Source organism: Parambassis ranga, chromosome 18 (genome assembly GCF_900634625.1).
Source record: "Parambassis ranga chromosome 18, fParRan2.1, whole genome shotgun sequence".
Lineage (NCBI taxonomy): Eukaryota > Metazoa > Chordata > Actinopteri > Ambassidae > Parambassis > Parambassis ranga.
Genome location: NC_041038.1, coordinates 5,903,609 through 5,918,991, shown reverse-complemented (window position 1 = coordinate 5,918,991; position 15,383 = coordinate 5,903,609). Strand labels below are relative to the sequence as shown.

The following is a 15,383-nucleotide window of genomic DNA, read 5'->3' as shown; positions in this document are numbered from 1 at the left end:
CCCAAACTAAAAGAAAACACGCATTTACTTGTAACGAATTAAAATAGATCATAGTTCCCTGTACACTTCTATCTAAAACAATAAAATGCATCATCTTTATTGCAGACGACCATTAGACCTAAGATGGCTCCTTTTTTTTTAACTGAGGTTTACACAAAATGGCTTGACGTTTGCTTCTCGCAGGGATTCAAGTACGATCCCGCACACACACACACCCCTGCTCTCCAAATGAGCAGACAGAGTTCTCTTTTCATGTTCCCCAGGCGTGCTCTCCATCAATAGCCTCATTTTCTCTTTTCCCCCCCAACTGCAGTATCCACCCTTGTGCTGTTTCTAGTCACCCTTTCATTACCCCTCTCTTCTGCTTCTTTTCCAATATTCAGCCCTTTCTCTTTAATTTTACAATAGTCAGAATATTCAGGACTTTAACCTACAGGTATTTTACATTTCACTTCTGTGTGCTGCATGCTTGATCTGTTAACTGACCTCTTCTTATTTCCTTTCTCTTCTCTAGAATCTTACCATCGACAACAGACCGCTTCCTGTTGAAGAACCTGGTTTCTGGTGTGGACTATAACATATGCGTGTTGGCAATTTTTGATGACACAATCACATCTTTGGCTGCAACAAAAGTTCTGGGGTGCACTACATTCTCCACCAAGGATGTTTACCCAGCATGCCGCTCCCTCCAAGCCCACTTTCTGGGTGGGACACTCACCATACTGGTTGGGGGCGTTGTTGTGGTCACTCTACTTGTGTTTACAGTGGCACTCATGGTTCGCCACCGTGTTTGCAATCATGGAGACCACATGATATGTCACAACGGCAACACGGAGGCAGGAAGTGGGGGCTGTTGTCAGAGTGGAGGAGTCGGAGGTGGAGATAAAGGGGCAAACAGTAGCGGGTGCTACCAATCAAATGGCTCTGGTGATATGATGATGGTGGTCCTACCCAATGGTCTGCCCTCTAAGAGAGGAGGGGAAAAGGAGAAAGAGAAGGACAAAGAAAAGGAAAAGGAGAAAGAAGGAGCCGAGTCTCCCTCTTCTCTGCCTCCAAAACTGCCTCCAAAGCCCAGGCCGAAGCCAAAAGTCAACCTGGAGCAGTTCCTTTCAGCTGGAGGGGTGGTCTCCACAACGACAGGGGGAGGAAGTGAGATGGCACTGGTGGTGAGGCAGCGGAAGCTTGAGAAGGCACCACCATACTCACTAGAAACTGACAGAACTCCCCTTTACTACTCCCCATCACCTCCATCTACCCTACCCCGTCAGTCACGTTCCAGGGACCGTCCAAAACCACGTCTGGAGCGAGAACTGACCAATCGTGCCAGTTTCTCTCTAGCTGCACCCCTGAGAGACTCAGAGCTGTTGGACTGGAGAATCACACCCAGTGGAAGGGACAAGTGGAACTCCTCACAGGCTTATCAGAGCCCTGTATCCCCTCTAAGTCCCGCCTATGGGACAGTTAGCAAACGGCGGCACTCACTGGATATGGGCTCATCTGTTGCCCTAGCGACTGATGCTGCAGCGACTGTTGCCAGGCGATATGGTGCTGTCAGTTACGCCAAGCGGCTAAGTGTGATCTGGACAAGACGGAGCCAGTCTTTACATGGAATGCTGGTGCAGTGCGCGTCAACGACAAGCACAACTTCTTCAACTACCAGTGACGACGCCGAAAGTGCCGGAGGCTTTGGGGCTGGTAGCAATTTCCAACGAGGATATATTCACGCCTATAACACCACCAACTCCAACTCTAACACTGGGAAAATGAGCAGTGCAAAAGACAGGGGGAATGGGAAGGGAAAGGAAGGCAGGAGTGGCGAAGAGCTGGAGGAAAGTGTTGTATAGGGGTTGTGGAACAATACAAAATAAAGATAATAGGGATGAAAAGGAAGATGGAGCAATGGTAGATAAGAGGGAAAGGGTCCAAGCAGAGGAAGGGCAAGGAATAAAACTGACTCAAGTCTCATTTATGCAGCTCCTACATTTATACTGTGAGAGTTCCAGTAAAAAAATAAATAAAAAAGTACACCTGAAAGTGTGGTGAAGATTTTAAGAGGCTCTCTTACTTGAAAAATGATGGGCAGTACCATAAGGGAAGGAAGAGTGACAGCTCAGAAAATGGGGAAAGTAGGGAAAACATCATGGGAGAGGGTTTAAATGGTCTTTATAGACCCGAGGATGAGCTGCCTCAGTAAAACTGACTGATATAAGACAGTGAGGAAAGTAGCAACACAAAAACACAGCTCAAAAATCTAGACAAAAAAGTGACAATTTTCCAATAGGAGAGGTTTACAGTTATAGAAAAGAGACATTATGAAAGAGGTGAAAAACATCAGGAGAGCACAGACAGGGATGACGTGAGCTTAGGGAGGATCTCAGTAAAGCCTATACATTAATAGAACCAGACTTTTACTAACACTTCTATTCTCCAGAGTCCCAGCCCCCACATCACCATGAGGATTTACACCGAATCAAAAACAACAGTACAATTGGTAATAGTGGAGAAACACTACTCTCTGAGAAAGTTTTAAAAAAGGTTTTGTTGGCACAGACCTGCTTTGTTATTTTGGTTTTTGACTCCAAAGCTGTCGGCCATTTTGAAACTCTATTCCAAAACGCAATGAATGTGACTTTTATGTGTCCTCTGTGTCTGGACAATGATTTTGGCTCGCTGTGCCTGCGGATTATGGGAGTATAAATACAGAGCTGAGTGCATTGGACATGATCAATCGATACAGGCTGGAAACAGCGAGTGGAGCACAGACACTATTAAAAGAAAGACATTGGGATTACAATGGAGTCAATACGGATTACAAAATGGAGGAGACGGGTGTACGATGTGAACGTGTGCAATTCTTACAGACAAGATCATACAGGAAATCAGATGATAATGGACCGAGCAAATGAATAGTGCTAATGGATGCATAAGTGTGCATGCACTGATGGATCAGGGACAGGATGTGTCTGTGTGAAAGTGTGTATTTGTGTGCGCACATGTATATGAGTGTTTGTAAGGGCTGATCCAGTCAACCATGTTTAAAAAAAAAAAAAAAAAAAAGTGTAGTGCTTTCTGGACATGCTGTAAAAAGAAAAAAAGGACGTTGGTCTAACTGTAAGCGCCACACAAAAAGTGAAGTAAGAGTGAAAGACATTTTCACCACCAAAATCGCAGTTTTCACCAATGTAGCATGGTCAAGGGGAATCCAAGGGAAACTTTCTTTTGTGCCACATGGGTTCATGTTTAAAACTGAATGTTTAAAGAATGGACAATAGAACCACTATGAAAGCCATTAACATTGTTGGAAGACTCCAATGGCACAGACTACAAAGACTCTAAAACCTTCTATGAAAGAGAAAAAATTAAGACTTGAAAGTACATATATATATATATATATATATATATAGTATATATATAAAATAATGTTACTTGTCGCACCATGTGTTTCTGTTTTTCAACGTTTTCTGGGGAATGATGTTAGAATAAAAAAAAATATGAAATACGTGATTTTTTTTTTAGACAAAAAAATCATCCTAATTAGAAAATGTTGAATATAACTAGGCAGAAAAATAACGATAAAAAAAAAACGCACACAGCACAAAACATACAACATGGCAAGCACATACAGTACTGTACATCCCAAAAACACAAACAGATGCCTATAAAACAGAACCAGTTCCATAATAATGACAATGACTTTTAACCATTAATGTTGTTTTCTTTCTGTTTTTATTTCTTTTTGCCAAAGTCAATATTGTTCTCTGGACTTGATATAAATAATAAAAATTACATGTATGAAACAGAGGCTGGCTCATTAACATCAAGGTAGAAGCTGTGCGTCATGTTCGTGTGCATTTGTATGGCACAGACTTAGTTTACAATGAATCAATTGGCTGAAAAGTATGTGTGATATCAGTCTTTTTTTTACTGCAAGCCTACAACAGCAACAATGGAAATAAGAACTATACAAAGAGCTAGTGCTTTGTTCTAGTTGGAATCTGGAGAGCAACGAGGATGACTTAGTGATGACGTTTTGTTGTTGAGTGAAAGGTGTTTTAGAGCATGCACGTCTGCAAGGGTGAAAATGGAGCTGTTTACTTGTCAGTGAGTAGAGCTGATTAGAAGGTAAGGGTGAAGTAACCCTTCCTGGGGTAATTAAAAACAGCACACAGTATAAAGCGGTGTAAAACTGGAATGTAGAAACACTGCCTGACAGGGAAGCAAACTGAGAAAAGGAGGGAGATCAATAGTTTCAGAAATTCATTTAGAAAGAAAAACGGTGTGAGTCAACAAACAATCCCAAAGAACAGATATGATATGACACACAAGAGGAAACAGCTGAAGTGACAACAAACAGAACTGGAAGTAAAAGCTGTCAGACTAATGGATAATGATTCTGATCCTTTGTTATTATCAGCCGTATCTGCAGTCTAATGTAAGACATTACAAGACCCTTTCACAGCTACCTGCAGCTCAGAGTTTAACACTAATTTGGCAGCAAAGTAAGATATGAGCAGGCAGCACTCTGCAAGAGCTAATTAACCCTCTAAACATAACTGAGTAGAAGAAAAGAAAACAGCAAAACACAAACTAACAAAACTAAACATGAATCGATTTATTCTATCCAAGTAAAGAGAAAGTAACCCACACATTCATCTTCCTGGCTGCAGAATGGTTGTTTTGGGGGCAGAACTGAGGCTTTTGAGGCTAGATGGGAAATATAATCCAAGCAGTGTTGTGGTTTAAACTCTTGTTTCTGTCCCAGTTGGATGCAATAAGAATACCAAACTGAACAATGAGGGGAAGGAAGTGAACAACAAACACTGCTTGTTTATTCTCAGTGGGACCGCCATTTGATTAAACACCCTAAATTAGTGCTTGTATAAAACTATACCTAAAATCTGTGAATAAGAGTGATTTTTACCTTCCTAAGTCTTAGCCTGTTTCATATACCCCTACTCCTTGAATGTTTTCATCTTCTATTAAGCCCTTTGCAAACACTGCTGAATGCCCAAGATAGAGTGTGAAAGACGTGAGAGAGACACAGACGGGGGGAATCGTGAGAACGCTGACACACCCAGAGATAGACAAACAGATGATGATGAGCAAGGGAAAAGAGGGAGAGATGTGAAGGCGGAGGTCATTGTGTTTAGCTTGTGTGAGCCCCTGTGTATATCCATGGCTGATTGTCCCTAACACGTTTGCGAGAGAGGGGAAAAACTGACACAAAACAAACACAATGTGCTATTTTTGTTTTGCCACAATTTATTACCAGGATTTTTAAACCACAAAGGGACGTGTGAGTGTCTGGTTAATATTTTTGCTCGTCTCTTGGGCGTTACTAGAGTGGTAAACAATGCTCCAATTTAAAACCATTAACAGTGAAGGGGAGGGGGGGGGGGCAAAGGACAAGAGTGTGAGAGTGTGAGAGTGTGTGTGTGTGTGTGTGTGTGTCTGGACATCAGGTTAGAGGGCAATTTGATTTGAGACTCATAAGTGGCCACATTATCAGTAAGACCGAATGTGCCATAGTCACCTTTTTGAAAGAGGGAGTGTATGTGTGTGCACTTGTAATGGGATAGAACAACACAATGCAGACACCCGCCCTCCCTCTGCTGTCTTTGCCGAAGGCAAACCCTGGCCCATTTTGACTAATTAAAAAAAAAAATGCTGAGTAATGTGCAAACACACACGCACACACACATCACCTTTTAACACACTCACAGATGCATATATTTGTGCTACAAGATAGCCGTATGGCAGTTGTGTTTGCGTGTTTCTGTGTGCGTTTTGTATCTTGTGAGGCTGTGTCTGCCTGTAGCCAAACTTGCTCTGACATTTGCAGTTATGATCAAGGTATGATGCATTTCCCTGCAGTGTGCTGAGTAACTGCTGACTCAGGATGCATCAGGACTTGGCACCTCCTGTGCTTGAAACCATTTGGACCAGTTGTGAACTGTGCTGAACTGAACCCTGACTGTCCATCTCTGCACTATTGTCAAAGGGTAGAGGGTCATCACAGTAAATCATTACTGCAGACTCAAGACATTTCCATGGCAACTGTGTGGATGTGCAACCAGTGAACTTTCTGAAAAAAAAATAGCTTAATAAAAATCCTTTAACACATATAATACAAGCTAAATAAAACTGCACACATGACCTCAGGGTCCTTCTATAACTCGACTGATTTAATAAGTGCAGACTTTGGACACTCAGAGGGACACAAATCAACTTGCAAAGACAGCAGTGATAATATATCACACTGTGTGAAAAACATATTTGTAGCGATTCATTCTTTTTAACGCAACTACATCATAAAAACTTTATGATAAACTGAAGCCAAACTCATCCAGGCGCCCGCCTTAAGATGTTTGGTGGACTCTTGTGTCATCACCCATACATTGATGTTATTTAATTCATTCAGCATAGATTGAAGGATAAAGAGAGACAAAGGCCAGATGTTACTATTATTATAGGACTTTTTAAATCTGACATTTTCTTTAATTTAATTTGAGTATTTTCAATTCTGCATCTGACCTTTGGATCTATTATAATCCCTAGTAATACCTGACAGGTAATTTTACCATGTGTCATGGTCATTTGGTTGGAGGAGACCACTGCTATGACATGTTGTCACTTTCAATCCCATTACAGAAAATGTACTGTATATATAGTGCTACTATGGTATTTTTAACCAAATCCTGAACATTTAGCATATAGATTCTTATGTTTTCATTCCTGTCTAATATTTCTTTGTGTGTGTGTTTGAAGATATGGTTAAAGTCTGAGGGGAAACGATGCCTAAACGATAAGTCTGTGATTGCCGAAGAGATAAGGTGAGGGCTGATGCTACAGACTGCTGTGATATCTGAAGAGGCTCTGTGAGAATATTCACACTAATTCAAAGAGTTTTAAACGTATTATCTTGATGGCTCAGGTCAGTGGATGTAAAGGCAGAAAAAAGGGATTTCTCCCATATTTCTTGATCGTATGCTATCAGCAGCAATTTTATTGTGTAACACCACAACTCAGCTCTCACAATGACACAGGAGGAGGAGGAACTGAGAAAGAGGATTGAAAGATTTGGGGATAGAAGCCGAGAGGTCGCAGAAGTCAGGCTGATAAAAAGACTGATTAAAGGTAAAAAAAAAGGAAATGAAAGTGTTGAGATGTGAGGAGCAGTAAAGCACTGACGCACTGCAGCAACACAAAAGAGGGAAAATACTCATTTGCCTTGAAAATATACAGAGAATATTGAATTTTGATTGACATTACCAATACCACAAGTTTGGGTCAGACCCCAGCAACCACAGCTAGTGTGGTTAATTAAAACAGCATTTAGAGACAAGTGAGGTGATTCGGCGCTAGAGACAAAGAGGACACACAAAGGAGGGGAACCAACACTGAAGGCAGGCACTGTAATGATAGAAGACGGCGCCTACTGCAAGGCGTTACTTTTATGCATCGTTTGGTCTCTCTGCACCTTCCTCTCACACCGTCTCTCTACAATCTTTAATTTAGCGTACTATCTAATTTGCTCTCCTTCACCTCTGCTGGCTTCTCATTCAGTCCTTTGTTCACTGCATTCGCTCTTAATCTCCACTTCTCTCTGACCTGCCCGCTCTCTCACATTCCTCTGCTCAGATCCTCTTATTGCTTTCCTAGTTTGCTTTCAATGTCTTTCAGTCATTACATTCTGTGCTACTCTTTGAGAGCCTGTGTCACACTCTGTCCTTCTTACTGAGTCTCTTAATTTTACATGTGTCCCATACCTTGCTACCATCTCACTACCACATCACCTAGGCTCTCACACACTTTAAATGTTCTTCTTTTATCATTTTATCCAGTTATATTGTCTCTTTGCCCCTCTGTTTTTGTCCCACTCCATTTTCTGCCCCCCCCCCCACTTTCCTGTCTAATGCTTCTGCTTTATAAATGTACCTTTTATTTTTCCTTCTACTATATTATTTTGTTTTGTCTGGCTGTGACTGAACACTGGAGGCACTTTAAAAATAAGAACGGACTTTTCACTGAAAAATAGCACAGTCATTGTTAATGTTGAGTTATGCTTCTGTATCGTGCTGTAGCTCTCCAGAGACAGTAGCTATGTACAGTAAAAAATGTGGATATTTTATTGGAAACTTAGGTTTAAAACCCTGTATGGAGGTCCATTATTGATCCATATATCGATAACCAAATGAGATGTTTTGACCTCTTCAGCTGCTCTCTGTACCTCACCACTTACATACAGTATTTTTTACACATCACAGTGAGACCCTGATTACCTCCCTCCTTTTTGCCCTTTAAAATGTAACCAGCAGTGTGGACCTCTACTGGGTGGCTTTTCTACAATGTGTGTGTGTGTGTGTGTTTATCCCAGTTGGAATAGAAGCCCTCCAGCCGAATTGGTGTCACCTTACCCCTCTGAGCTACACAAGGAACAGGGCTCTGACCATGTGCAGTGTCAGTAAATGTTTCGCCTGTGGAGCTACATGATGTGATCTGTCTTTCACACGGCTGAGTGGGTTCAGTGGGAGCAGAGAAAGAATAAGAATTGTTAGGCTGGGGTATGGTTGTCGCCAAAGTTCTAAGACTCATCAATTAAGCATTAATGCATACCAAGGGAATCTTCAATCATTGTAACCACTTAAACCAACACACAGATCCAATTTAAAGTTGCATTAATTGATTTTATATCAAATTTGAGGCAGGCTGAAAACAAATGTAGAATTATTATTATTATAGAGATGTTAAAAGTGCATTAGCAAAGACTTGCCCATAAACACATTTAACAGACATGGTCCTACATTAGTTTTTATTTAGAGCGGTGTTGTTTACCAACTGATAAATGGAAGCATAATTTGCAATCTCATTCTCAGTCTGTTTTTAGTCTTGTGTCAAAGAATCTGTCCCTGACGTCCTAAGGGAAATGTCTAATTCCGATGCTCCCCCAGTCTTTATTTACTGTCTGCTGTTCTGTGCTATGGAACAGGTTGTGCATGTGTTTGTGTATTTACTCGAGTTCTTTGCTTACCCCAGAGGAAAAGTAGACAGAAAATCATGTACACACACATAAAATAAGATAATAGAGAGATGATGAGACAAAGAGGTTATAGAGATGCCTGAACAAACTACATATATAGGTGTTACATTTAAAGAGCACAGAACAAAGCTTTAAAATACAAGATCATTATTGCAGTCTGCACTCAGCCAGCTCAAAAATTAATGGCACCACAATGGATGTATGAGAGGGACTTCCTGAATCTCTGTCAAACATTCCTTGTATTTTAATGTCAGGTAGACTCCCATCACTTTGGATCCTTCTGCTGCTCTCCTCATTCTCAGATGCCTCAGCCTTTCTTGGTCACTCACTACTTTCAACCTGTCTCAGCCATTTATCCAATCCTTGTCCCATTTTCTCTCTCTCAGTACTCTCTCTCTGTGGTCCTGATTGCTGCAGTTCCGTCCGCTCACTCCCTTCCTTCAGTTCTTCCACCTCTGTCAACTCTTTCGTTTAACCTGTGTCTTCTGTTTTCAGCTAGAGTAGCACATCACATCATTGACGTCCTTCTCTGCTTTGCTGCCATCTCTCCTCTGTTAACCCTTACTCTTCTGCATCAGTCAGAGATCTTCCTCCATCTTTCATTTTGGCATGCTCCATTTTTTCCCTAACATTTGTGGATGCGATTCTGTCTTTTTCCTCCCTTACCTAACCACCTACTGCTCATCATTACCTCTCTCTCAACATCCCACCAACTGCCCATCTCTCCTTCACCTTTTCCCAGGAACAAGGAATAAAAAGCAGAGCTTTCAGCTCTATTTTCATCATTTTCACTTCCCTATTCTGTCTTTTTCCCCCCTGTGTGGTGATGCTACCACCTACTCCTACGTCTCATCATCCCCAAAGGCTCCCTTCAGCCTCATGATCAGAAGGAGGCAGCAAAGTCGTGTAGCTTTTCTCATCTAGATGTGTTGCGGTTTCTCTTCCGAGAGGCTGACAGTCGGAGATCTTGGCGAATATACATGTTTTGTGAGAGCCAGTGGCAGATTAAGCGAGACAGATTCAGTGGGGTGTCATCTTTTTAGGCTTTCAAGCAGTTTTCTAGGCACCAAAAATACTGGAATATAAGAATATTGTGTGGGAATGGTAGCATAGCAACAAAGACAAAGATGTCAATAAAAATTGTTTTTCAGTCACCTGGAATGAAGTGCTCAGTTATTCCTGATCAAAAACTACAGTCACATATGACATTTTGGTCTGGAGCCCTCCACTTATGAAACACTGCTTTAGAGCAATCGGGAATATCAGCTAAGCTATAATTCAGGCTAACTGCTAAGAAATTGTCTATGAAGCTTTACAGAAGCCAGCACCAACCAGTAAGCATTTTAACCCTGCTCCTTATCTACCAATGCCTGAAGGCCAAATGCTGAAGGATATTCAAACTATTGAAATTATACTGCTAGTGGGTATGTATCTCCCCCATAAGAAATGGAACAGAAATTGAACAGAAACAGTTTCTATATAGCTGGAAAGTTCTAAAGAGAATTGTCAGTTTATATATAATAATACACTGTTCATTACTCTGACAGAACAGCACTCACACATTTTTCTTTAGGCAAAGTAAAACAAGAATAAAGTAAATAAAAGAATAAATTCCGCTGGATGGGACTAATTTAAGACTTCTACATTGTACACCAGAAAACAAACTAGCCGGCATTTACCAATAACTTTGTAAATTTATAGGATAAGCCTTTTAAAAGAAGCAAATCCATATTTAAAAATCAGCATGCTTCAAAAGAAAAATAATGTGAAAAGAGATTTTAGTGACACAATAGGCTGCCATTCATGTCTCTGGAGGTGAGGGCTATATCAGCAGCTATGTGGGCTGCATTTTGTCATTTGGTGCATCTTAAGCCACGGCTTAGCTTGTGGTTGTTTGGGATCAAAGTGCTGTCAAACAGCCGCAGAATTGAGACTACAAGGGGAACAGTGAAGCTTTAACAATATCCCGTAGCTTGCCAGCACCAGTGCAAAGATACTGCAGAAAATGTATTATTTCCATGAAAAATTCTGACTTTAACTGCATACAGAGATATCAAACCTTGGCACACTGCTCTGCACTGCTTATAGCAGTTGCTCAGAGAACATCATCTGAGCTGCTCTCTATGTGAGGGGGAATATGTACAGTTTGCTCTTTAGATGATGAAAACAGTGGGGGTCTCTTGTGATCATTATAGAAACACATGACAGAAGGACAGAGACTGAGAGGAAAACAAATGTTTAAAGCTGCAGCTAAAAGGTCTTCAAATAAAAAAAAACAAAGATTAGGTCATATGAGCACACTCAAAAGATTTTCCAGGACTTTTTCACATCAGTGAATTTGGGTTTAAGAAAAACTAGCCTCCAGTTACAATTTGCTCATAATGAATGAATCATGACATTGCGTTGCAGTGGACATACAGCCAACAGAATTTAAAGCACCAAGGGTTCAGGTCAGTCACTTTCATCAACAATACCTGATTAGTCTGTAAAATCTGTGCAAAGTTCAGTAAAAGGTGAGGTTTAATCATTGTCCTATTGTGTGCACCCGTCTGTACAAAATATGAATAATTAAATATTTATCTAGTAACTGAAAACCGATGTCACACCTTTCAATACCCTGTGGAGTGGCTAACAGCTCTCTCAGACAAACAATGTGTCAGCTCCTGGAAAAGATGCTCACACTTTTAGAGGGATCACCACTTCTCAAAAGGGCTTTTACTAATTTCACTAAAAGACTGGATTTTTACAGTCTTAAAGAATCAACATTTGAAACAGACGGTGTGTGTGAAACATTCTAACTGTAATGTAAACAAACAGCAAATAAATAACGTTAAGATTAAGCCCACTGTTTGCTCTGAATATAGGCATTTGTCAGCTTTTGCTGAAAGTAAAACAGCAAGATTCAACCCGCCTGCTGCTTGACTGCTGGTAATTCCATAATTAATAGTGCAATGCACAAACTGCACTGAACTCTGGGTCATTAAACATCTGCAGGGTCTTTCACACTTCAAAGAACTGCAACAAATTCCACATACACTTCACCTTCAAAACCTCAGCAGCGCTTGCAAATGCTCACAAAGCCTATGACTCTTTCCCTTCAGTGTGCTCAGGGTTAGCTGCAGCAGGATTGGAACACTGGTATCATTGAGTCTAACTACACATAATGAACCTTACACACAGAGACTCTTCAGAAATGGCCGTGTTGCATAAGTATGTAAGCATTCAGAGAGCTGTGCACATGCAAACAGATACATAATCAATCTGCAAATATGTGCAATATATAAACATTATGAGTCACACACAAAAGGTCAGAAACCAACTCCCCTCGTCTCCCACACATAAACTTGAACACCCAGACATCAATGGATGCAATCCTCATTTGTGGATTAAAAAAAAAATAATCAGCGTAATCAACACCCACAATAATGCTGAGGCTGATAAAACAGAATTCAGAAAGCCAATATATAAAAAAAGCAGCACAAATAATACCTGAAAATGCTGGCGTGAATAAGCTGTGAGTGACAGGACAATAAAATGAGAAAACAAAAGAGAAGAACAGCGGGGTTACAGTTTAATTGCAAAGCCCTTTATCTGCACACAAACATTCAAGACTGTGGTACTGGAATAAACTCCAACAGCCACCAACACTTGGCCGGACACAACACAAATATTACCGCTTGACCAGTTTCATTACACAGTCACTATGCTGTGACACTTACTATAGTCTTAAAAAGTCCTGACTGAACATAATTTTCTCTTAAAGAGTCCCAATGGAACCAACAGAAGAGAAAAAGTTGCACTGAGGACCTTTAACAATGACATTCTGCCTCCTCTAACACTTCACAGACTGCACTGGCTGTTCTGGGTGTGTGCTTCATACCTACTTGCAGCTTTCCATTGTTAACCATTACAGTGTACAAGTACATGAACTTAGCATGGAAATATAACTACAGTTAAGCCACTGAACAATGCTACAATCTCTCTATACTCTATACAGTCGATAAATCAATAATATACCATTAATGTGGCCAGATTTTCTACTGTCTGGCACCTGCATACACAGCAAATTTAAGGGATCTGTCACCAGTATCATTCATTTAATTTCCCAAGTTCATTATCACATCTACACCTAACCACGCGAAAAAAACACAAAAAAACAGGCTCTAGCCAAGTGCAACAGGACATTTTGGGGGTTCACTGTTATTTACGCCAAGCTAGGGCAGCAGCCATGCAATAAATCCAATATTCATGAAGGTTGTTTACAAAGAGAAGATTAAAAATAAAGTAAGGAGAAGAGGAGAGGAAACTAAAGGCAGATGAGAAAGAATCAATGCAGATGAAGCAAAGCACAGACAGCAGTTAACGCTCAGCTCCTGTCCCTGGCCTCATTGTTGTCGTCACCCCCCACTATCTTTCTTATTGCTCTCCTGAGCTGAAAGTGTTTTCTCAGCAGAAACTCTGAGCATTAAGCTTAAACTTATCATCTATTTAAAACGAGTCCAATCTCCTTATTCTCTCACAAAGAACAACATACACACACACAGTTTTGCACACAGGCAGACACAACATGGACTCACACACCTTATGACTTATATTTCCGAGAATAACTAAAGTATTCTCGTAACAATCATCTCTCACTTTTCTATTGATCTGAACACCATTTATGCATCCTCTCTTTTGCTCAGCCACTCCCTCACTCTGATTTTTTTTTTCAATAGCAGGAGCCACATTAAAAAATGAAATCTGCCAATCTCATCACAGGAAAAACACAGATAAGAAAATGCCATTTCTCCCTCAGATGAGCATATCTTTTTTCCCCATCAGAACTTTACCATCCATGATTATCTTACTTTTAATGTACTGTCATCAAAACAACACCATATATATATATATATATATATATATATATTCTAGTGTTTATTGTTTGTAGTGAGAGGTGGCTCAGATTGGGAGCAGGCACCTGATTTTGTTTTAATTGACAATTAATGAATCTAGACATTAGCTGATCCAAACACCTGGCTAAGGGCAAGCCATAATTAAACTCATTAGAAATAGAAATGAGACTTTTCTTCTCAATCAGTCATTAATGCAGCCAAAACACAAGGCTCTCTCCTAAAGTAATTTATCCTTTTCCTTCATCCCTTCCTCTCCTGCAGAACTTTCAATCTTTTTTACAGCCCTCGTTCCCTTGTAGTCCTCCATCTTGAACACTTTTTTTCATTGTGCCGTTTCTCAACCTATAGTTATGCAGCTGTGTTGTTGTCTTTAAACAGATGTACAGTATATAATAACAGATAACAGATCCCTCCCTGTTTTCCAAGCTGCCACATATCAGAAAATACAGCCAAAACTACAAACAGCACTTAGTAACTTCAAGCAGATTATTGCTATCAGAATCACTGTGACTTAATTAGATCATATCAGTCCATTAAATTATTTTTTTACAGCCTGTTGACAGATGGGCAAAAAGCTTTGAAAGGGTGATATCAGTTCTTTGACAGACAGCTCCTTGACAGCGCCTGTGAAAAAACGTGATACCTCAGAGCATTTTTTCGGAAAACATTTTCCATTTCATGTTTTAGGCATTTACCTGATGTTCTTATCCAGAGCCACTTAGAGTGGAGGTGCTGGTAGACTAAGCCTCAGTACCGAATTCACTAACATTGCAGGAATAAAGGCTTTTAAAAAGGGAGGTAGAAGGGAGACTGTTTTTTTAAAAAAGTTAGGAGCAAATTATAGTTAGCAGAGTCAGAAGACGTGCAGAGGGAATGTGATTCAGTGCAGAGAAGGTGATTTGAGATACTTCTTGAGGGAATGGGTTTTCAGCTTATAACACAGGATGGGGAATGACTCTGCCTTTCTGACCAGTGGCAAAGTCATTCCACTATTTGTGTTTTTTGTGCTGATTCATTGCAGCCCACAGGCTTCCTATGTGTAAAGCCCCAGAAAGTTCCTAATTGTAAATAATCCTATGTGCTAGAGTGTCACTTTTACTTTACCATAACACCGCCTCCTGAAGCCTCAGAGGAACATGCTAACTTTACAGCAAAAACGTTCTTTGATCAAGGCACTGCTGTGTGAAATGCAGACTTGGTACTCATTTCCTTTACTTGAAACAGCCCATTTGCACAGCAGGTAACATGAAACCAAGCAAATCTGTGGTCTACTACTGCAATTTTCACTTTTTTGTCTTCATTACTTTTCTTGTATATAAGGGTGACAGAGTTATGGATGTGACCTATTCTAACACCTGCCATATTTATCTGATGATGAAGAAGGGGCTCAGTAATAACATTCCTTTCATTCATTGGACCACTTTCTGGAGGTCCAAGACATCAATCTA

At 40.5% G+C, this 15,383-nt stretch overlaps 2 protein-coding genes across 3 annotated transcripts in view; one reads left to right on the top strand and one right to left on the bottom strand.

The window, feature by feature from the left end:
- The window catches only part of LOC114450628 (leucine-rich repeat and fibronectin type-III domain-containing protein 4), a 32,406-nt gene extending 29,867 nt beyond the window's left edge, over positions 1–2,539 (top strand). The window contains exon 7 of the mRNA XM_028428838.1: positions 515–2,539. Coding sequence (XP_028284639.1) covers positions 515–1,844 — 1,330 coding nt within the window. The 3' untranslated portion in view covers positions 1,845–2,539. The remainder of the gene's footprint in view (positions 1–514) is intronic.
- pcxb (pyruvate carboxylase b) overlaps positions 1–15,383 on the bottom strand; it is a 223,082-nt gene that overhangs the window by 91,784 nt on the left and 115,915 nt on the right. The gene's annotated exons all lie outside the window — the stretch shown is intronic.